General features: G+C 33.8%; 1 protein-coding gene across 2 annotated transcripts in view; it reads left to right on the top strand.

Moving 5' to 3' along the window:
• Positions 1 to 25,178, top strand: part of LOC145332966 (putative ATP-dependent RNA helicase DHX57) — a 59,518-nt gene that overhangs the window by 28,793 nt on the left and 5,547 nt on the right. The window contains exons 26-44 of one of the 2 annotated variants that reach the window (XM_080178098.1): positions 1,558 to 1,706; positions 1,860 to 1,941; positions 2,942 to 2,998; positions 3,881 to 3,958; positions 4,602 to 4,761; positions 5,326 to 5,428; positions 6,039 to 6,132; positions 6,527 to 6,622; positions 8,495 to 8,571; positions 9,225 to 9,298; positions 9,679 to 9,778; positions 13,635 to 13,720; positions 14,177 to 14,280; positions 15,302 to 15,358; positions 15,704 to 15,781; positions 16,291 to 16,381; positions 17,207 to 17,329; positions 19,024 to 19,036; positions 20,582 to 20,643. In XM_080178098.1, the coding sequence (XP_080034224.1) occupies positions 1,558 to 1,706; positions 1,860 to 1,941; positions 2,942 to 2,998; positions 3,881 to 3,958; positions 4,602 to 4,761; positions 5,326 to 5,428; positions 6,039 to 6,132; positions 6,527 to 6,622; positions 8,495 to 8,571; positions 9,225 to 9,298; positions 9,679 to 9,778; positions 13,635 to 13,720; positions 14,177 to 14,280; positions 15,302 to 15,358; positions 15,704 to 15,781; positions 16,291 to 16,381; positions 17,207 to 17,329; positions 19,024 to 19,036; positions 20,582 to 20,643 (1,684 nt within the window). Of the gene's footprint in view, positions 1 to 1,557; positions 1,707 to 1,859; positions 1,942 to 2,941; positions 2,999 to 3,880; positions 3,959 to 4,601; positions 4,762 to 5,325; positions 5,429 to 6,038; positions 6,133 to 6,526; positions 6,623 to 8,494; positions 8,572 to 9,224; positions 9,299 to 9,678; positions 9,779 to 13,634; positions 13,721 to 14,176; positions 14,281 to 15,301; positions 15,359 to 15,703; positions 15,782 to 16,290; positions 16,382 to 17,206; positions 17,330 to 19,023; positions 19,099 to 20,581; positions 20,644 to 25,178 lie in introns of both variants that reach the window. The other variant, XM_080178097.1, reaches the window with a different exon arrangement.

Raw genomic sequence — 25,178 nt, 5'->3', positions numbered from 1 at the left:
AAAATACGGCTCCAGCTCCACCAAAAATGATGCTGCTCCCGGCTCCGGCTCCGAAACGCTGCCAGTGAAGATTAGTTATTTCTCGTATCGTATTATAAACGGCTTTCCGCGGATATAGAATGTACAATTATAAAATTAAAACTAGTTTTTTTAGCCCCGTGGTGCCGAAGGCACCGGCTAAAAAAACTAGTTTTAATCTTATGATTGTACATTTCTATATTCGTAGAAAACTGGATATAATACGATGCTAGACATAGTTTTTTTCGTATGGATGAGAACCGGTTCCTATCCACCGGATTCGAATGAATACGAGAAAACAAAATTGCTCATTTTATTAATAAAACCTATTTTTTGAAAAGTTGTAATAATACTAGTTGGAAACTAACCGATCAAAATTCAATGAAAGTACCAAAACCCTCAAGCCAATATATAAGGGGTTTTTTTTTAATGCAACCATCTCGTAATCAATGTATAAATGGCACTTAGAATTCGAATTTTGATCTGAAATTTTGCATGAGTAATCCTTGGTAGGTCTATTTTCCCTAAATCAAACAAAAAGTTGAAAAAGTAAAGGCTAACGGCTCAGCAGTTTAGCCGTTTTTTGGCTATTTTTAGGGCAAATCTGTCATAAATGACGTAGGAATCAACTTTTTGAAACATATTTTGCTTTAAATCGTGTGAAATGATACAAAAAACATTTTTAGATTTCTAGTACCAGCAACTACCGGCTAGAACCGTTTGAAAACGTTTTGTAGCGAAAAATAATATTATGTGGAGCTAGGTTTCGTGATGTATTTAAATTTTAAAAAGACCAAAAATGGCTAAACTGCTGAGCCGCCAGCCGTTAGCCGTTACTTATCTCACTTTTTGTTCGATTTAGGGAAAATAGAACTACCAAGGATTAGGTACTAATGCAAAATTTCAGATGAAAATTCGAATTCTAAGTGTCATTTAATAACTGATTACGAGATGGTTGCATTAAACCCCCCCCCCCTCTTTAAGGTTGTTACAAAAACTTGGTGACTAAAGTAATTTACAGTCCAATGCCTCTCCTCCCTCCATGGTTACCTATATATTTTTCATCTTAATTTATAATCTTTAGTAGCGAAGCTACCTTATAATTTGAAATGTCCGTCCTTCTGAAACGTAATTTTTCTCGGCTCCTTTTCAAGATAGACGCATGAAATTTCTAGGGATTAAATAAGTTTACATTCTTCATATTTTTACCAAGGTTTATTAAGAGCTAGATTGATTATTAGAATTTTAAGTTTTTATGATTTTCTCGGCTCCTATTCAAGATAGAGGGCTGAAATTTTCAGTAAATGAAGATTACATATTCCCACAAATTTTCATTTAGATTTGCTTTTTAGTTGGGGTGCTAGATCAATTCCTAGATTTTCACATTAATAATTTTAAAATTTTCGTAATTTATTTTAGTTTAATGTTTATTTTTTATGACACTGCTCAATAGTTATTTTTTCCCGATGTCCATCGATAATTTTTTTTTTTTTGATGGATGTTGTCATATTTGTTTATTTATATATTCATTATTTTTAGAGGAAAGATCTGCACCTAATTCTGATGTCAGCCACAGTGAATGCGGACCTCTTCTCCAGCTATTTCTCTGGGTGTCCAGTTCTGGAGATACCTGGCAGAACCTTTCCTGTACAGCAGGTCTTCCTGGAAGAAACTCTGGAGTTATCCAGGTACAATTCTGATTTTAAAACTTTTTTTTGGTGTAAAGATTCAGAATGCCAATTTTCCTGACTTTAAATATTTGAATTCATACCGCGAAATTTTGTGGGGGTTTGAGAGCTGTTTTGGGACAATTTTAACTGTTTTAACCAACTATTTATTAGATACTGTTTGGAGGAAAGCTCGCCCTTTGCTAGAAGACAAGAAAACAATAGTCTTGGCGGTCTGGACAAGACATTATTTAAGGTATAAGAACTTACAGAATAATGTTAATTAGTTATACCTATTAAGTTTTATTGTTTGTCTTTTTCAACAATTTTATTAAAGGGGTAGTTTCACGAAATGCATTTGAACTTAATTTAGTGAACCACATATTTTGTCCTGGTTAATTGGTTAAACTGCATTTAATTGGCATATAATTAAAAGAATTTGAATTTTCTACCACGTAGTTTTTAAAATATCAAGACTTGAAAATCGTCTTTTTAAATTGCATATATAAAAAAAAGACGATTTTTAAGTCTTTATATTTTCAAAACTACGTGGTAGAAAATTTAAATTCTTTCAAATATATGCCATAAAAATATAGTTTAACCCATTAACTAGCAAAAAATATGCGGTTCACTAAATTAAGTTCAAATGCATTTCGTGAAACTACCCCTTTCATTCTTCTTTTTGATATCTTAACTGATTATTTTGGTATGTTTGATATACTCATTTTCATACTAATAAAAGTAAATTATTTTTCATAAAGCCGAGTTGTGAATATATTTTCAAGCGAAGTTAAATTTCTTTTCTATTTTTAAATACGGAATATTTTCTAATTTCGGATTCCTTGAATTATGAAACACCCCTGTCAAAAAAATAATTAAAGGGCGTATCATAATCTTTATTCTGTATTCTTGTAGATTTTTAAAGTTTAAGGTTCAGATAATTAGTTTGTGTAATAGTTATTTCTCGCATCGTATTATAAACAGCTTTCCGCGGATATAGAATGTACAATTATAAGATTAAAACTAGTTTTTTTAGCCCCGAGTTGCCGAAGGCACCGGCTAAAAAAACTGGTTTTAATCTTATGATTGTAAATTTTTATATTCGTAGAAAGCTGGATATAATACGATGCTAGACATAGTTTTTTCGTATGGATGAGAACCGGTTCCTATCCACCGGATTCGAATGAATACGAGAAAATAGTTTCTGGCATTTCTTGTTAATTTAGATATCTTTTTTTAAGTTTTCTCTTTTTTAGGGAAATTCTGGAATGGATGCAGACTTTGATGAATTTTCTGCAGAAATGACTTTACAAGTAGGAGGCTTTTTATTTAAACATTTCCCAATCCCTATACTAAAGTAACAGGATGTTTGTCTGTGTGTCTGTACCGAAGGATCTCGCTAACCACTGAACCGATCTAGTTCTCCTTAACAGGGTAGATTTTCATAGGTCCTGGGAAGGTTTATAACTATTTTGGGGGAGGGTACCACCACCCTCTCAAGAGAAATCACAATAAAATCGAAAAAAATTTAAATATTCCTGCCGCATAGTGTCGCTAGCGTATCAATGTCTCTACGTAGCGTAGTGGCGCTGCTTAGAGACATGAATTTACTATAGACAAATTATTTCTCAAATTAGATATTTAAAATAAAAAAAAACATTTAAATGCCACTAGAGGCCTCTAGGGGCGTATCCGCTAGTATCGCATATAGTCCAAAAACTAACTTTTTCAAGAAGAAAAATGTTCTAGGTTATGGTAAGGCTACGTAAAGGTAAAGCTCCTAATGAATTTGGTCCAGTATATGCAGATCTATGTGGATAATAGAATATTATGTCCCAAAACACAAATCAACAGTTTCTTAGTAAAAAAATCGATTAAATATAAGATGCGTATTTTATTGCATAAGTGGGATGATATTTTCATGTTAATTCGGTTTTGATACTTTATATAATTTATATATTTTGAAGATAAAAGAAAATACACTTGAAATAATTCTTATTCGACGGTTAATCTTCACTGCGAGATTATTGTGCATTATTTAGTATTGGCATTGAGATTATATTTATGCCTTCTTTTTCCAGATCTAAAAGCGTACTAATATGACACCTATATATTGTACGTTCAGCCGTCTAGAAATATTCGATTCCAGTATTATTTTACAGTGAACTCTGTATGATATCCCAAAATTGTTTTAGAATGAAAACTTCCGAGCAGCGAGAGTGAGGGACCCTGATGAGAAGATAACAATGCAGCAAGTGTACCACAGATATAAGGTAAGATTCATATGGGATATAAAGGGATAAGACAATTGCCAATAATTTGACATACATTCCCAATAATGATACACAAAATTACCCATTCTGTGGATTTGAATTAGTGGTTGAAAGTTTGAAACGTTTGAACTTACTAAAATTAAAGTCCCCAAATTTGTTAATCCAACGAATAAGAAAACGTTATTATAAAACGTTGGAGACTAGTGTATTAAACAGCCCATTGTCAACTATCTCTCTGGAGATTTAAAGATTCTGGTCAAATCACGTATTATTTAGCTGTTTTATTAGAACTGTTGGGACATTGGACTGTAAAATAAATTATTCTTTTAAACATTTAGCTAAAAAACAGGTGTAATTTTTAGTTATTACCATCCAAGTACTATAAGGACTTCTAGTCAAAAATCAATTAAAGGGTTGGTTGTCTATAGGACGTTTGGCCGCGTAATCATCAACTTTGGCAGTAAGATTTAATTCAGGGACACCAAAATAAGACATAGTTGTATATAATTTTATCATTTTTTTGGTAGATTTTTGATATGATTTTGGAAGATTTTTTTACAGATAATTTTGATGATTTGGCTGCCATAATCGATACTTGGTTTTTTTTTAGATCTCACCTCAGGTTAAATAATCTTTTTTTTAGACTGACGGCTGGAAGGATATGACCTGTAAATCGCTGGCCCTGATGGATTTTGAGAAGATTAATTATGAACTTATTGAGCATGTTCTCATGTTTATTGTTGACGGAGGTGGTAGGGATATTAATCTACCCATGGAGGGATCTATCCTCGTGTTTTTGCCAGGTAAATTTTTGTCATATAAATCACAAGGTTATAAAGGGATAAAAAAATTGCATTAAATTGATGTTTATCCCCAATGATGATACACAAAATTACCCTTTCCGTATATGACAATTAGTGGTTGAAACGTTTGGATACTCAACTTAATGATTGATAATTCAAAGAAAGTTCCCAAGATTAAGTAAACAAATAAGAAAGCATAATTATAAAACTATGTTGACTAGTATAATAAACAGCTCAATGTCCCCTCCCTCCCTGTATGAAAAATGTTTAAGTTTCTGTAATACATTGTCCAACGACCGTAGCTTAACACGTAGCGCATCCGTTCGGCGTCGACAATGCGCGACATTAATGACTAGAGTAAGGGAAATGTCTTGGCCTAAAAACAGGCGCAACTTATTACTGTGCAATTGCACAGTTATGACTCAGAGACTAAGTTGGTTGTTGCCGGAAGGAAAAAGAATATTGGCTCCCTGACTGGCTGACGAAGGGGGGCTTCCTTTCCCACCTTATTGGAACGAAATGTCCAATATCTGAGAACTATTTTAGCAACCTAAATTGATTTAGGTTTTGCTGAAATCCAGACTTTGTATGAGAATTTGTGTAACAACAGAAGATTGGGAAACAGCAAAGATTATAAACTAGTTCCCCTACACTCTTCCCTTTCTAGGTAAATATAGATTCTGTTTTAATACCTATTATTTTTTTTATATTTAGAGTTTTCATTTATCTTGGGAGGTTGGTGGACCGTGGTACCCTCCCCCTAAATAGTTATAGGCATTTTTAGGAACTTTGAGAAGCTCACTGTAAAGGAGAACTATATTGGTTCAGCGGTTAGCTAGATCTTTTGGTAAAGACAGACAAACATCCTGTTACTTCATTATAACGATTTCTTGATATTTTTAAAATTACCAAAAAATATTCAAAAAACCCAATACAACCTACACAGACAGACAGACATTCTCTTATTGATTATATAATTTTACTAACGAAATTTAGTGTTTTATTTAACAAGAGTTAAAACTGATTATTACATAGTTATATTTTACAATAATGGATGTTGATTATAAGTAGATATTATGACAGGAGAAAAATTGTCATCAATTTAGGTTGCTATTTCCCCTGTCATTTATTGGTCAGTTCGTATATTCAGTAGAAGGGAAGATCGTTATTTTAGCCCGCTACAAGTTTCACTTTATTAGAGTTTATGATAATCTCGTGTAAGATCCAAGTAATAATACTTCAATTTTTACAATTTACTGTTATTTTTTTAATTTCAGTGAAGAGCAGGCGCAGGTATTCTGTAAAACAAATCCTGGGCAGAGAAAGATTGTTATATCAACTAATATAGCAGAAACCAGTATTACTATTGAAGTAAGTAAGGAGGGAGGAGACATTGGACTGTTTATTACACCAGTCCTTAAAGTTTTATAATAACGTTTTCTTATTCGGAGCTTATCAACTTTTGAGACTATTATTGATTTGGATTGGTTGGTTCAAAAAGTTGGATTGTCCAAGCGTTTCAACCAATAATTACAATCTACAGAAGAGGTAATTTTGTGTAACATCATTGGAGATGTACATCAATTTATCGCCCATTGTCTTCTCCCTTTAGATCTCTTGTATTTTGAGATTGGTCAGTCACTTGGATAACACAAATTTTGTATGAGGTTTATATATCTGTACACGAAAGTACAATAGGTAATCTTTTAATTTTTGTTTAAAAAGGCATATGTTTTCATTAAAACTAATCTTAATTTCTGTTAAGGACTGTGTCTATGTGATAGATGTTGGTAAAATGAAGGAGAGAAGATTCGCCCCTGAGAAAAATATGGAGTCGCTAGATACTGTCTGGGTTTCTCAGGTAACAGTTTTGTAGTAGTGAAGCTACTCTATAATTCACTTTTACTGTCCGTCTGTCAGTAATTTTATAAGGAAATTGTGATTTTCTTGGTTGTTATGCGGGATAGACAGACAGGTGACATTTTTAGTGAAGATTCCTTTGACATATCATGCCCATTAGCCTGTCCCGGATTTGAAAAATTTTGTTAAAATTTTTGCCCCCAGCCATAATATAGTTGATTTATGCAAAATATTGACCCATGCAAAATATTTTTTCTGTAATGCAAAAATTGCGATGGTACAAGCACTGCAAAGTTTTTAAAATTTGCAAAAAAGACCTATTTTTAAAGCTCTTGTACCATCTCAATTTTAAAGATTTTTACAAAATTTCAATTCTAGTGTGTCTATATAAACCTGAAATTTACCAAAAAAAAATGGGGGCAGTCTCAATTCTAACATATAATGGAAGAAGGTGTAGCAAGTAATTTTCCAAAGTAAAAATTGCCAGATTTCATACATAAATAATGGGGTTGGGCTGGAATCGATAGATACAGATATCCGGCTGATTCATAATTCTGGATATCAAGTATTTAGGGTTATATTGACACACTAGAATTGAAATTTCGTAAAAATCTTTAAAATTGAGATGGTACAAACTTTTTAAAATCTGCATTAAGACCGTTTTTAAAGCTTTTGTTCCATCTCGATTTTAAAGATTTTTATGAAATTTCAATTCTAGTGTGTCAATATAAACCTAAATACTTGATATCCAGAATTATAGATCAGCCGGATATCTGTATCCATCCAATCCGGCCTAACCCTATTATTTGTGTATGAAATCTGGCAATTTTTACTTTGAAAGATTACTTGCTACACCTTTGTCCTTCATATGTTAGAATTGAGACTGCCCCCATTTTTTTTGGTAAATTTCAGGTTTATTTTGACACACTAGAATTGAAATTTTTAAAAAATCTTTAAAATTGAGATGGTACAAGAGCTTTAAAAACAGGTCTTTTTGCAAATTTTAAAAATTTTGCAGTGCTTGTACCATCGCAATTTTTGCAATACAGAAAACATATTTTGCATGGGTCATTATTTTGCATAAATCAACCATATTATGGCTGGGGGCAAAAATTTTAACAAAATTTTTCTAAAACGGGACAGGGTAATGCCCATCTACTAAATACATTATTTTGTCCGCCTGTTTGTCGGCCATGTTTCAAAAGACATAAGCCTTATTTTTAAAAGTTTCCGTATTTTTAAAAGCGAAGCTTTTTTATAATTAGGGTCGGTCCGTCCGTCCGAGATAGTTAGCTTTTATTTGTTAATTTAGGCATGTTAGAATTGTCCTATCGATTTCAAACTTTGCATGGTGATTCCTGTAGTAGATTTAGAAAGCGTAGCAGCTCTATAATCGTTACCAGAATGTCCGTACGTCAATTTTAAATATGTTGAGTTTTTTACTTTTTTAATAACAATTTTTTATGTGATAAAATCATCCGATTGATCTGATTTTTTTATAACTGATTCCTATAATCAAGTATTAAAAATGTCAGTATGTCCTTAAACATAATTCTGTATTTAAGAAATTTTGCAACAAATTTACGTATAATTTTGTCAAACCTTATATTTTCATATTTTGTATATTCAGTTCTGACACTCAACAAAAGTTAATGTTCGTCTGTCATATCGTTTCAGAGCTTCGCTTTTATGGATGTTGTCATCCTTGTTTTCTATTTACCTTTATAATAATACGTTAAAATTAAAATGATCAAATTCTTGTCCAGGTTAATGCTAAGCCGAGACGTGGCTAGAGCAGACCGTGCAAGGCCAGGCTATTGCTTTCATTCTAATGATATTACGATAAAGATATAATAATAAAATTCTTGTCCAGGCTAATGCAAAGCAGAGACGGGGTAGAGCTGGTCGTGTGAGGCCAGGCTATTGCTTCCATCTATATACTAATTACAGGTCAAAATCTATTAATTACTGAAAACATAAGGGGTGAGGGATTTACATAGAGATTCTGTAAAATTAAGTGTTTAGTATAGTAAGAAAATCTAAGAAACTTACAAATTTACTTGTAGACTTTTATAACAACTAGCGGCTACGCACTTAGAGGCCTTTAGGGGAACTTGAGAAGGGGGAAGTCAAATTTGACTAATTTCTTATTTTAAATTTTTGGGAGGGTCCCCTATTTTTTTGTGGAGGGGAATTTTTTTCTAGGGGCGATTTCTCTCGGGAGGGTGTTGGTACCCTCCCTCAAAATAGTTTTATACATTCCCGGGACTTATGAGAAGATACCCTGTTAAGGAGAACCCGATCGGTTAAGCAGTTAGCGAGATCCTTCGGTACAAACAAACAGACACACATCCTTTTACTTTATTATAACTAAGGATAAATATGTAGAAATTAGGGAGCTTAATTGGCATTATCTTATTTATTACCATCTTTTTACGGCATTTTTGTTTATTTCGACTGGTCTTCTTATTATTTTTTATCTTTTGAAGTAGACTTTACCCCTTGCCCTTTTGAATTCAGAAAATTTAACTGGAAATCTATGGACCTTCATGATGATCAAAAACCTACAAGATCTGCAAAATAAAATACTGATGAATTATTAGGTATGAGAATCAGTTTCGAGTGGACCCGGTGCCAGAAATACAGAGAATACCTTTGGAACAAATGGTCCTAAGGAAGATATTATTTTCAATTAGATCATAAAATTACTTTTATTAATAACATAAACTTGACAGTACAATTTATACAGGTAATGGATATAGAATATGTGGATATTGTTAGAGATTATCGCATATCCTAAGTAAATGTTTCTATAAGCTGGCTAATTTAACGATACCCCCAATAATAACTGCCCTGACCATTTAGGTATTGTTACATACCAGTGGCCTCGGCCCTCACCTCTAGTAGGTATCTAAAGCTCTGTTTTCGAAGGACAGTGAAGAAAGGACTTTAAATGTTCTAAACTTTCTCTAAAATTAAGAACTAAATCGGTTCGGACTGATTGTCCTCCTATTAATCAATAGAAAATAATACATAACATATATTGATCTGACAGGATAAAGATTCTACCATGTTTTGCTGGCCTACCAGTTGATACTGTCCTCAGCAGGATTCTGGAGCCACCCAAACGTGATTCAATCACATCTGCGATTACCAGGTATATTATCAATATCCATTAAAATTCAAAATATTAATATTGTAATTTGTTTGGCTCTGGTTAGGTTAGAAACGTTTATAATATCAGGCATCTTAATAGATAGGACAATCAAGATGTATCCAAAGTTTTGATCCAACAAATAAGAAAACTTTGAGTATTGGTGTAATTTTCAGTTTAATGTCTCTTTCCTCCATTTTAAATATCTTTTTTTTGTTGCTCAATTAAAGATTACATTTCATGAATCATCTGTCCATTGACTTATAATACAGTCGTATCTATGTTTTTAGGTGTATCAAGTTCTTTCTTACAATTTGAATGTTTAACCAGTTTACCTAAGTAGGTAGGGGACATGTCACATAGGACTCTAAATAATAATAGTATAATCTGTAATATGCATATCTATTGGTTGATAAAAATCGACATGAACTTGCTGCTTTCTGTTTAGATTACAAGATGTTAGTGCTATGGATGATGATCACAAACTAACTACTCTCTGTTTAGATTACAAGATGTTGGTGCTATGGATGATGATCATGAACTAACTACTCTTTGTTTATATTACAAGATGTTGGTGCTATGGATGATGATCATGAACTAACTACTCTCTGTTTAGATTACAAGATGTGTGGTGCTATGGATGATGATCATGAACTAACTACTCTATATCTGTTTAGATTACAAGATGTTGGTGCTATGGATGATGTTCATGAACTAACTACTCTATATCTGTTTAGATTACAAGATGTTGGTGCTATGGATGATGATCATGAACTAACTGCTCTCTGTTTAGATTACAAGATGTTGGTGCTATGGATGATGATCACAAACTAACTACTCTCTGTTTATATTACAAGATGTTGGTGCTATGGATGATGATCATGAACTAACTACTCTCTGTTTAGATTACAAGATGTGTGGTGCTATGGATGATGATCATGAACTAACTACTCTATATCTGTTTAGATTACAAGATGTTGGTGCTATGGATGATGTTCATGAACTAACTACTCTATATCTGTTTAGATTACAAGATGTTGGTGCTATGGATGATGATCATGAACTAACTGCTCTCTGTTTAGATTACAAGATGTTGGTGCTATGGATGATGATTATGAACTAACTACTCTCTGTTTAGATTACAAGATGTTGGTGCTATGGATGATGATCATGAACTAACTACTCTCTGTTTAGATTACAAGATGTTGGTGCTATGGATGATAATCATGAACTAACTACTCTCTGTTTAGATTACAAGATGTTGGTGCTATGGATGATAATCATGAACTAACTGCTCTCTGTTTAGATTACAAGATGTGTGGTGCTATGGATGATGATCATGAACTAACTACTCTCTGTTTAGATTACAAGATGTTGGTGCTATGGATGATGATCATGAACTAACTGCTCTCTGTTTAGATTACAAGATGTTGGTGCTATGGATGATGATCACAAACTAACTACTCTCTGTTTAGATTACAAGATGTTGGTGCTATGGATGATGTTCATGAACTAACTACTCTATATCTGTTTAGATTACAAGATGTTGGTGCTATGGATGATGATCACAAACTAACTACTCTCTGTTTAGATTACAAGATGTTGGTGCTATGGATGATGATCATGAACTAACTACTCTTTGTTTATATTACAAGATGTTGGTGCTATGGATGATGATCATGAACTAACTACTCTCTGTTTAGATTACAAGATGTGTGGTGCTATGGATGATGATCATGAACTAACTACTCTCTGTTTAGATTACAAGATGTTGGTGCTATGGATGATGATCATGAACTAACTGCTCTCTGTTTAGATTACAAGATGTTGGTGCTATGGATGATGATCACAAACTAACTACTCTCTGTTTAGATTACAAGATGTTGGTGCTATGGATGATGATCATGAACTAACTACTCTTTGTTTATATTACAAGATGTTGGTGCTATGGATGATGATCATGAACTAACTACTCTCTGTTTAGATTACAAGATGTGTGGTGCTATGGATGATGATCATGAACTAACTACTCTATATCTGTTTAGATTACAAGATGTTGGTGCTATGGATGATGTTCATGAACTAACTACTCTATATCTGTTTAGATTACAAGATGTTGGTGCTATGGATGATGATCATGAACTAACTGCTCTCTGTTTAGATTACAAGATGTTGGTGCTATGGATGATGATCATGAACTAACTGCTCTCTGTTTAGATTACAAGATGTTGGTGCTATGGATGATGATCATGAACTAACTGCTCTCTGTTTAGATTACAAGATGTTGGTGCTATGGATGATAATCATGAACTAACTACTCTCTGTTTAGATTACAAGATGTTGGTGCTATGGATGATAATCATGAACTAACTGCTCTCTGTTTAGATTACAAGATGTGTGGTGCTATGGATGATGATCATGAACTAACTACTCTCTGTTTAGATTACAAGATGTTGGTGCTATGGATGATAATCATGAACTAACTGCTCTCTGTTTAGATTACAAGATGTGTGGTGCTATGGATGATGATCATGAACTAACTACTCTCTGTTTAGATTACAAGATGTTGGTGCTATGGATGATAATCATGAACTAACTACTCTCTGTTTAGATTACAAGATGTTGGTGCTATGGATGATGATCATGAACTAACTGCTCTCTGTTTAGATTACAAGATGTTGGTGCTATGGATGATGATCACAAACTAACTACTCTCTGTTTAGATTACAAGATGTTGGTGCTATGGATGATGTTCATGAACTAACTACTCTATATCTGTTTAGATTACAAGATGTTGGTGCTATGGATGATGATCACAAACTAACTACTCTCTGTTTAGATTACAAGATGTTGGTGCTATGGATGATGATCATGAACTAACTACTCTTTGTTTATATTACAAGATGTTGGTGCTATGGATGATGATCATGAACTAACTACTCTCTGTTTAGATTACAAGATGTGTGGTGCTATGGATGATGATCATGAACTAACTACTCTCTGTTTAGATTACAAGATGTTGGTGCTATGGATGATGATCATGAACTAACTGCTCTCTGTTTAGATTACAAGATGTTGGTGCTATGGATGATGATCACAAACTAACTACTCTCTGTTTAGATTACAAGATGTTGGTGCTATGGATGATGATCATGAACTAACTACTCTTTGTTTATATTACAAGATGTTGGTGCTATGGATGATGATCATGAACTAACTACTCTCTGTTTAGATTACAAGATGTGTGGTGCTATGGATGATGATCATGAACTAACTACTCTATATCTGTTTAGATTACAAGATGTTGGTGCTATGGATGATGTTCATGAACTAACTACTCTATATCTGTTTAGATTACAAGATGTTGGTGCTATGGATGATGATCATGAACTAACTGCTCTCTGTTTAGATTACAAGATGTTGGTGCTATGGATGATGATCATGAACTAACTGCTCTCTGTTTAGATTACAAGATGTTGGTGCTATGGATGATAATCATGAACTAACTACTCTCTGTTTAGATTACAAGATGTTGGTGCTATGGATGATAATCATGAACTAACTGCTCTCTGTTTAGATTACAAGATGTGTGGTGCTATGGATGATGATCATGAACTAACTACTCTCTGTTTAGATTACAAGATGTTGGTGCTATGGATGATAATCATGAACTAACTGCTCTCTGTTTAGATTACAAGATGTGTGGTGCTATGGATGATGATCATGAACTAACTACTCTCTGTTTAGATTACAAGATGTTGGTGCTATGGATGATAATCATGAACTAACTACTCTCTGTTTAGATTACAAGATGTTGGTGCTATGGATGATGTTCATGAACTAACTACTCTCTGTTTAGATTACAAGATGTTGGTGCTATGGATGATGATCACGAACTAACTGCTCTCGGCTATCACCTTGCTCAACTTCCTGTTGACGTCAGGAAAGATAATCATAACTTGTATATTGTCGGCAGCCGGTGATTTGTATGGTGGATGGCTGCAGCTGCTATTTATAGAAATGGATAGCTTGTCTTTGTAGCGGCTGAAAAGTTTTGCCGACTGAAAATAATGCGGCTTATTTGTTAATTAATTAAATATTTGGGTCACGTAATTTGGAAAAAGGTTAAACATTACCTTCCTCAGAACATGACCAAAATATCTTAATATGCTTTTGTATGACTCCAAAGATCTCTAAAGCAATACTCTTTAGAAAGGTCGTTTTCCTGTATTTCTTTCATTAACACAAGACAGCAAGGACATAACTTTTTACAATTTTCGGATGTTCAAATTTTTTTTGCTAAACTGAAAAGGAGTATTTTGCATATCTTGACCATTTTTTCATCAGATTTTTACTTATTTTCCATTTACGAAATATGATTATCTCACAAAAAAAACAGGATCGGCAAAATTCTGATTTATGGAGCCATTTTCCGGTGCTTAGACTCGGCACTTACAATAGCTGCGGCTCTAACTAATAAATCTCCTTTTGTTAGTCCATTTAAGGTAAACAAATAGATAGTTTTATATCAGATTGTTAGTTGTTTTAATAGATATCTCATTCGCTAGCTCAAAAATGTTTAGGACTTTATCAAATACTAGCGGCTACGCCCCCTAGAGGCCTCTAGGGGCACTTGAGGAGGAGAGAGTCGAATTTAATAATTCAACTTCTTATTTTAGATTTTAAAAGAAAAATTCCCCCCCCCCTCATTTTAAATTTTAGTTAAAAATTTTTTTTTAGGAGGGGGGGGGTTCATTTTTGTGGGGGGTTGGGGGTGTCCCACCCCCCAAGAAAATAGTTATAAACCTTCCCGGGACCTATGAGAAGCTACCCTGTTAAGGAGAACCCGATCGGTTCAGCGGTTAGCGAGATCCTTCGGTACAGACAAACACACAAACATCATGTTACTTTATTATAAGGATTAATAGGGTTATACAATTATATAACATTATCCAGACTTTACTACCAACAGTTCTATTCTACTTTTTTTTAATAATTTTGTTTTTCATTATTATTTTTTACATGATATCATCGTCCATTGTCTTATCCCTCAAGATCTCTGTGTTAAAAGGTCAGACTTGATTGTTTTTTTTTTGCCGCTGAACTGATATGGCTCTTCTTTACAATTTAGCTACTCATTAAGTTTATTGCAATGGTGGGTAACACAACGAAATCTCCCATAGAAAAATTATGCTCCCCTTCCCTCCTCTTCAGAGGTGGTAGCCGCTTGTCATAACTAAATCAATATTTATTCTCGTATTCATTCGAATCCGGTGGATAGGAACCGGTTCTCATCCATACGAAAAAACTATGTCTCGCATCGTATTATATCCAGCTTTCTACAAATTTAGAAATGTACAATCATATGATTAAAACCAGTTTTTTTTAGCCCGTGCCTTCGGAACTTTGGGGCTAAAAAACTGGTTTTAATCTTATAATTGTACATTCTATATCCGCAGAAAGCCGTTTATAATACGATGAAAGAAATAACTACCTATTATTTTTTTGAATTTTTTATTATTCCAGGAAAGAGAGGCTGCTAACAAAGCTAGGTTCAAGTTTGTAGCATGCAATAGTGACCAGGTAAACTCATCTCCAGTGTGCCTTCCAAACAGATTTATAGCCGCCGGAATTAGAACCGGTTCTCAGCCATACTTGAAAATCATGTACACAGCGATATAGGAGAAACTCATACATTTTTTACCATTTTAGTAATGATTATATTATTGCTTGAATGTTACGCAAGATTTTTATGTTCTCTAAAAAAATGTGAAACTCGCAGCGGGATAATAACCCGTTTAACCCAACCACTCCTACTGGACGAACGAACTGACAAAAAATGAGTTCCACGAACATTCTATATTCTATAGTATCCAATATTTTAGTTTATAATTTTACATGATTTAAAAAAGAAATTTTTTACTTCAGATAACAACTTTGCGCGCGTATAATGCCTGGAGGAAGGCTGCAGAGGCGGGTCAGCGTGCTGGCTGGGTATTTGCGCAGGTCACCTCATACATTCGGGGATCTAAAGGTATAAGACAATGGCCGATAAATTGATGTACGTCTCCGAAATTACTCCTTCTCTAGATTAAAATTAAGTCTTCAAAGTTATTTAAGCAAACAAATAAGAAAACGTTATTATAATACTTTGGGGACTAGTCCATTGTCCACCCTCTCTCTGTCTTGCTAAAGAAATAAATTGATATAGATGTATAACCAGACAACTACCTGGATCTCCCTGTTGGGGACCTTTTTCGTCTGCTGCAAATTGCTTTCTGCTCTTTTTCAGCTACTTGGCTGTGTTAATATTCCCGACCGACGCTATTGGTTGATTTTCAAATATGAAAGGGTAGTTAAAAAACATTTTATGTATAAAATGTTATTTTATTACACTAATTGAAGTGCGAAGGTATTTATGTAAATAAAAATCATATTACATGATAATTTTTTTTATATATTTTTTTTATTTTTTATACAATGCATCCTAATTTGATTTTTATATCTTATGCTAGGAAAACTATCTTGGCCAGAAGACTCTAGAAACTATGTCAAGTTTGAAACATCAGTTTGCTGAAATGTTATCCAGCATTGGTTTTATTCCAGGTATACAGAGATCTAAAGGGATAAGACAATAGCTGATAAATTGATGAATGATTATACACTAAATTTCCAATTCTGTAGATTGAAATTAGTGGTTGAAACGGTTGAACACTTGACTTAATAAACCAACCAATCAAAATTCAGTAAAAGTCCCCAAAGTTGTTAAGCCAACGAATAAAAAAACGTTATTATAAAACGTTGGGGACTAGTGTAATAAACATCCCATTGTTCCCTCTCTCTCTGTCAGGTACATATTAAGTAGCGAAGCTACACTCAATTCTGTAATGTAAGTCTCAAACTTTTTGTCATTTTCTCAGCTCTTATTTATGATAGATGGATAATGACATACATACATTTTCAGGACTTGATTATAGAGATGCTTCGCTTATAACATTTTACCTTGTTGTAAAAGGAATCAGTATACCAAAAATCAGACAAATCAGATAATTTTAACATTTGTTGCCAAAATAGTAAAAAATCAGCATGATTTATATGGATGTACGGACGTTCTGGTAACTATAATAGAGTTACTGCGCTTTCAAAGTCTTGCCTAACTGATATAGGAATCATCATGCAAAGTTTGAAATCGATAGGACAATTCTAACCTGTTTAAATTAACGAAAAGAGCTAACCGTAACGAACGTCGGATGGACTGACCCTAATTAAAGAAAAGCTTCGGTTTTAAAAACTTGAAACGTCTAGCGTTAACAATGGAAATAACTGACTAAGAGTCGAGTCTACGGTTTTTTTAATATGCAATTTTTCCATTCGCTCTTACTTTACACTAAACGGACATCAATAACTATAACTAAGTTTTGCAAATTCTAGGTGAACTTAAAATGCGCGATTTTGATCGAAGCGCACGCGGGCGTGGAGGTGGGGACGCCGTGCTGGCCCTTACCAAACCACAGATCAACAAGTTCAATGACAATTTTAGAGTTTTAGCGGCAGGTAAAAAATGTTAACAATTACAGAAATAAGGGAATAGCTATTTATAATATTTTCGTCATATCTATGATGCTGGAATGGGTATTCCAAATATTCTGTTAATGTTTGCGTCACCTGGAGGCTTGCAGCACCTGAACCTCAATTCCTATAAAAAAATCTTAAAACTTGGAAACGATTATCACAGAAATATTTTTAATCCTATTATATAAAGTAGTAAGCTTTTTTGACTGTAGCGAAGGATCTCGCTAATCGTTGAAGTGATTGGGTTTTTATTAGGGAGGGCAATCCGTCAAATTTTTTGACCGGATTCGGATTCTTACAAAGATCCGTCCAAAAAATGGTGGATTCCCGCGGATTCCGGATTCTTATTTTTGGAGGTTTCTGAATTCTAGCAATATTTTAAAAGTTTTTTTTTAATTTAATAAAATAAGTGCTACATATGTCCTAAAAATAAATGTCCTTGGTTTTCTCTATAATTCACTTCCGAGAATCGAACCAGATTTTAAAAGATTTTATATATAATGATGATAATCTTTGCCTTTAAAAAGGGCGAGTTGAAAGAAAAAACTCAAGACGCTAATTTTAGCGTACTAATTAAGAATCCGAATCCGCTATTAAAAACGGATTCCGGATTCCAAAATTGACCAAAAATTGGGGGGATTCCGGATCCCGGATTCGGATTGCCAACCCTAGTTTTTATACACATTTAAGCTTATGAAAGATCCAGTGAAAGTTTTAAATTATTTTAGGGAAGGGTCTTTTCACCCTCCAAATCAAAAATGATCCCTCAAAAAATTTTATCCTTTAAAAAACTTAAACTGAAAATAGGGGGGTTTCGATTTCTACCTTACCCTCCCCCCCCCCCCCCCCCTCCTTAGAAGCCCCAAGAAACTTATAGGGGCGTAGCTAATAGTAAAAAATATTTAATATAAACATACCTTCTTGAATAAAAGCATAAACAGTTGCTGGTTTTGAGTCGCTAGGGCTGCATGTGTAGTTTCCCTCGTAATATATACTATAACTAGGGGCCTTTTTTAGGGGGAGGGGAGTCACCCCCTATTAGAATTCAAGTTTTAAAATAAAAGTTAAAAAAATTGTGGAGGGGGCATTTTTGGGATGTGTAGAGATACCGTCCCCTAAAATAGTTCAAAACCTTCCCTGGCCCTATAAGAAGCTTCACTGTAAAGTAAAACAGTTTTGGTTCAACTACTTTATATAATACCATAGATAAACCTTAAACTGACTCTTTATATACGTAAATGTGTAAAGTACGTTATTTAATAACTAGCGGGTACGCCCCTAGAAGCCTCTAGGGGCACTTGAGGAGGAGAGAGTCGAATTCTCTAACCCAATTTCTTATTTCAGATTTAAAAAAAAAGTAAAAAAAATTTAATTTCAGTTAAAAAATAATTTTACATTTTTTTTTGGGGGGGGGGGGGGTAATTTTTTTCTAGGGGCGATTTCTCTTAGGAGGATGGTGATACCCTACCCCAAAATAGTTATAAACCTTCTCGGAACCTATGAGAATCCACCCTGTTAAGGAGAGCTCGATCGGTTCAGCGGTTAGCGAGATCCTTCAGTACACACAAATAGACAATCAGACATCCTATTACTTTATTATAAGGATGAATTCTTGTCAGATTGACTTTTTAAAAGCATTTGACAAAATATAACGAATTTTATGATTTTGTTTTTAGTTTTATCCGCTGCCTTGTATCCCAACATTGTAAAGATACTAACTCCAGAAACTAGATATAAACAAACACCCACAGGTAAGCATTTTTGTATCCCAACATTGTGAAGATACTAACTCCAGAAACTAGATATAAACAAACACCCACAGGTAAGGATTTGTATCCCAACATTGTGAAAATACTAACTCCAGAAACTAGATATAAACAAACACCCACAGGTAAGGATGCTTTGTATCCCAACATTGTGAAGATACTAACTCCAGAAACTAGATATAAACAAACACCCACAGGTAAGGATTTGTATCCCAACATTGTGAAGATACTAACTCCAGAAACTAGATATAAACAGACACCCACAGGTAAGGATGCTTTGTATCCCAACATTGTGAAGATACTAACTCCAGAAACTAGATATAAACAGACACCCACAGGTGAGGATTTTTGTATCCAAACATTGTGAAGATACTAACTCCAGAAACTAGATATAAACAAACACCCACAGGTAAGGATTTGTATCCCAACATTGTGAAGATACTAACTCCAGAAACTAGATATAAACAGACACCCACAGGTAAGGATGCTTTGTATCCAAACATTGTGAAGATACTAACTCCAGAAACTAGATTTAAACAGACACCCACAGGTAAGGATTTGTATCCCAACATTGTGAAGATACTAACTCCAGAAACTAGATATAAACAAACACCCACAGGTAAGGATTTGTATCCCAACATTGTGAAGATACTAACTCCAGAAACTAGATATAAACAAACACCCACAGGTAAGGATTTGTATCCCAACATTGTGAAGATACTAACTCCAGAAACTAGATATAAACAGACGCCCACAGGTGAGCATTTTTGTATCCCAACATTGTGAAGATACTAACTCCAGAAACTAGATATAAACAGACACCAACAGGTAAGCATTTGTTTCCCAACATTGTGAAGATACTAACTCCAGAAACTAGATATAAACAGACACCAACAGGTAAGGATTTGTATCCCAACATTGTGAAGATACTAACTCCAGAAACTAGATATAAACAAACACCTACAGGTAAGGATGCTTTGTATCCCAACATTGTGAAGATACTAACTCCAGAAACTAGATATAAACAGACACCCACAGGTGAGGATTTTTGTATCCAAACATTGTGAAGATACTAACTCCAGAAACTAGATATAAACAAACACCCACAGGTGAGGATTTTTGTATCCAAACATTGTGAAGATACTAACTCCAGAAACTAGATATAAACAGACACCCACAGGTAAGGATGCTTTGTATCCCAACATTGTGAAGATACTAACTCCAGAAACTAGATTTAAACAGACACCCACAGGTAAGGATTTGTATCCCAACATTGTGAAGATACTAACTCCAGAAACTAGATATAAACAAACACCCACAGGTAAGGATTTGTATCCCAACATTGTGAAGATACTAACTCCAGAAACTAGATATAAACAAACACCCACAGGTAAGGATTTGTATCCCAACATTGTGAAGATACTAACTCCAGAAACTAGATATAAACAGACGCCCACAGGTGAGCATTTTTGTATCCCAACATTGTGAAGATACTAACTCCAGAAACTAGATATAAACAGACACCAACAGGTAAGCATTTGTTTCCCAACATTGTGAAGATACTAACTCCAGAAACTAGATATAAACAGACACCAACAGGTAAGGATTTGTATCCCAACATTGTGAAGATACTAACTCCAGAAACTAGATATAAACAAACACCAACAGGTAAGGATGCTTTGTATCCCAACATTGTGAAGATACTAACTCCAGAAACTAGATATAAACAGACACCCACAGGTGAGGATTTTTGTATCCAAACATTGTGAAGATACTAACTCCAGAAACTAGATATAAACAAACACCCACAGGTGAGGATTTTTGTATCCAAACATTGTGAAGATACTAACTCCAGAAACTAGATATAAACAAACACCCACAGGTAAGGATGCTTTGTATCCCAACATTGTGAAGATACTAACTCCAGAAACTAGATATAAACAAACACCAACAGGTAAGGATACTTTGTATCCCAACATTGTGAAGATACTAACTCCAGAAACTAGATATAAACAAACACCCACAGGTAAGGATGCTTTGTATCCCAACATTGTGAAGATACTAACTCCAGAAACTAGATATAAACAAACACCAACAGGTGAGGATTTTTAAAAGCGAAGCTTTTCTATAATTAGGGTCCGTCCGTAGGTCTGAGATGGATAGCTTTTTTTCATTAATTAAGGCATGTTAGAATTGTCCTATCGAATTCAAATTTTGCATGGTGATTCCTGTAGTAGAAAGCGTAGCAACTCTATAACCATTACCAGAATGTCCGTACGTCCATTTTAAACATGTTGATTTTTACATATTTATCAACTAATTTTTATGTGTTCTAATTATCCGATTGTTCTGATTTTTGTTATACTGATTCCTAGGACAACATAGTACAATATTATAAGCAAAGCAACTCTATAATCAAGTCCTAAAAATGTAAGTATAAACATTATCCTGTATCAAGAAGTTTTTCAACAAATTTACTCACAATTTTGCTTCATTTACATTCTGATTTTTCAGTTTTAACACTATACAAGTGTCAATGTCCGTTTGTCCTACCGTTTCAGGGCTTCGCTTTTATGGATGTTGTCATCCTTGTTAAAAGACAAACATACACAAAATTTACTTCTTAATAAAATATTGTTTTCTTTTCCCCTGTTGTTACAAAACTTATATTATCCTTCTTTTTCATTTCATTCTTGCTCACAAATATTTTTATTTTTTTATTTTTTTTTCAATAACAAGGATGACAACATCCATAAAAGCGAAGCACTGAAATGGTAGGACAAACAGACATTAACACTTGTATAGTGTCAGAACTGAATAATCAGAATATAAATGTATAAGATTCGTAGCAAAATTGTAAGTAAATTTGTTGAAAAACTGCTTGGTTAGAATAATGTTTATGGACAATATTTTTAGGACTTGATTATAGAGTTGCTTGGTTTATAATATTGTACTTTGTTGTCCCAGGAATCAGTGTACCAAAAATCAGATCAAACGGATAATTAGATCACATAAAAGTTTGTTGTTAAAAAAGTAGAAAATCAACATGTTTAAAATGTACGTACGGACATTTTGGTAATGATTATAGAGTTGCTACGCTTTCTAAATCGTACCTAACTACTACAGGAATCATCATGCAAAGTTTGAAATCTTTAAGACAATTCTAACATGCCTAAATTAACGAAAAGAGCTAACTGTCTGACCGACCCAAATTATAGAAAAGCTTCGCTTTTATTAAGAAAAGTAGATAAGATTTGATAATATAGAATAAGATAAAATAAGTAAAGAGTAAATGTGATTGATTAAGGGGGGGGGGAAGTTCTGACACTTTTGCGTAAACAGTGATTATAGGCTTTGTCTTTGGAGTGAGAGGATAGGTTATTTGACAAAAAAGTTTCCTTTTGGGATGTAGTTTTCCTATTTTAAAAAAAAATTTGGATTCGGCCTCCAGGTTCCGGTACTCCAGGCCTCCAGGTGGATTCTGGACAGGTAAAAAAAAAATTTCAAGTTAGAACAAAACTTATTTAACAAAAGTTGCTACTTTATGGATGGTATGAACTAATTTGAAGAAAATTTTGAAATCGGGATCCAGGTTCAGGTACTGCAGGCCTCCAGGTGGATCCTGGACAGGTAAAAATTGAAAATTTTTACTTTAAAAGTTAAAACAAAACTTATTTAACAAAAGTAGCTTCTTTAAAGATGGTATTAACTAATTTGAAGAAAATTTTGAAATCGGGCTCCAGGTTCAGGTACTGCAGGCCTCCAGGTAGATCCTGGACAGGTAAAAATTGAATTTTTTTACTTTAAAAGTTAGAACAAAACTTTTTTAACAAAAGTGGCTTCTGTATGGATGGTAGGAACTAATTTGAAGAAAATTTTGAATTCGGGCTCCAGGTCAAGGTACTGCAGGCCTCCAGATGGACCCTGGACAGGTTAAAACTGAAATTTTTTTCTATTAAATTTAGAACAAAACTTATTTACCAAAAGTTGATACTTTATGGATGGTATTAACTAATTTAAAAAAAGAAATTGAAATTGGGCTCCAGGTATAGGTACTGCAGGCCTCCAGGTGGATCCTGGACGGGTAAAAATTGAAAATTCTACTTTAAAAGTTAAAACAAAACTTATTTAACAAAAGTAGCTTCTTTATAGATGGTATTAACTAAATTGAAGAAAATTTTGAAATCAGGCTCCAGGTTCAGGTTCTTCAGGTCTCCAGGTGGATCCTGGACAGGTAAAAATTGAAAACTTTAAGTTTAAAAGTTAAAACAAAACTTATTTAACAAAAGTAGCTTCTTTATAGATGGTATTAACTAATTTGAAGAAAATTTTGAAATCGGGCTCCAGGTTCAGGTACTGCAGGCCTCCAGGTGGATCCTGGACAGGTAAAAATTGAAATTTTTTACTTTAAAAGTTAGAACAAAACTTATTTAACAAAAGTGGTTTCTTTATGGATGGTAGGAACTAATTTGAAGAAAATTTTAAAATCGGGCTCCAGGTCAAGGTACTGGTAGGATCAAGGTGGATCCTGAGCAGGTAAAAACGGAAATTATTTACTATTTAATTTAAGACAAAATTTATTTAACAAAAGTTGTTAATTCTTAGCTAGTATTACCTAATTTGAAGAAAAAGACGAAATCAAGTTTTGTTCTAACTTTTAAAGTAAAAAATTTCAATTTTTATCTGTCCAGGATCTACATGTAGGCCTGCAGTACCTATACCTGTAGCCCGATTTCAAAATTTTCTTTAAATTAGTTAATACCATCTATAAAGAAGCTACTTTTGTTAAATAAGTTTTGTTCTAACTTTTAAAGTAAAAAAATTCAATTTTTACCTGTCCAGGATCTACCTGGAACCCGATTTCAAAATTTTCTTCAAATTAGTTAATACTATCTATAAAGAAGCTACTTTTGGTAAATAAGTTTTGTTCTAACTTTTAAAGTAAAACAATTCAATTTTTACCTGTCCAGGATCTACCTGGAGGCCTGCAGTACCTGAACCTGGAGCCTAATTTCAAAATTTTCTTTAGATTAGTTAATACCATCCATTAAGTATCAATTTTTGTTAAATAAGTTTTGTTGTAACTTTAATAGAATTTTTTTTCAGTTTTAACCTGTCCAGGATCCACCTGGAGGCCTGCAGTACCTGAACCTGGAGCCCGATTTCAAAATTTTCTTTAAATTAGTTAATACCATCCATGAAGTATCAACTTTTGTTAAATAAGTTTTGTTCTAACTTTAATAGAAAAAAATTTCAGTTTTTACCTGTCCAGGATCCACCTGGAGGCCTGCAGTACCTGGACCTGGAGCCCGATTTCAAAATTTTTTTCAAATTAGTTCCTACCATCCATAAAAAAGCATTTTTTGTTAAATAAGTTTTGTTCTAACTTTTAAACTAAAAATTTTCAATTTTTACCTGTCCAGGATCCACCTGGAGGCCTGCAATACCTGAACCTGGAGCCCGATTTCAAAATTTTCTTAAATTAGTTAATACCATCTTTAAAGAAGCTACTTTTGTTTAATAAGTTTTGTTTTAACTTTTAAACAAAAAATTTTCAATTTTTACCTGTCCAGGATCCACCTGGAGGCCTGCAGTACCTGAACCTAGAGCCCGATTTCAAAATTTTCTTCAAATTAGTTAATACCATCAATAAAGAAGCCACTTTTGTTAAATAAGTTTTGTTCTAACTTTTAGAGTAAAAATTTTCAATTTTTACCTGTCCAGGATCCACCTGGAGGCCTGCAGTACCTGAACCTGGAGCCCGATTTCAAAATTTTCTTAAAATTTGTTCATACCATCCATAAAGTAGCAACTTTTGTTAAATAAGTTTTGTTCTAACTTGAAATTTTTTTTTTACCTGTTCAGAATCCACCTGGAGGCCTGGAGTACCGGAACCTGGAGGCCGAATCCAAAATTTTTTTAAAATAGGAAAACTACATCCCAAAAGGAAACTTTTTTGTCAAATAACCTATCCTCTCACTCCAAAGACAAAGCCTATAATCACTGTTTACGCAAAAGTGTCAGAACTTCCCCCCCCCCTTATACGGACGTACGGACGAACCAAC

Source organism: Acartia tonsa, chromosome 11 (genome assembly GCF_053477335.1).
Source record: "Acartia tonsa isolate MP-2025a chromosome 11, ASM5347733v1, whole genome shotgun sequence".
NCBI lineage: Eukaryota > Metazoa > Arthropoda > Copepoda > Calanoida > Acartiidae > Acartia > Acartia tonsa.
Note: the sequence above shows the minus strand (reverse complement) of the source record. Positions and strands in the feature narration are given on the sequence as shown.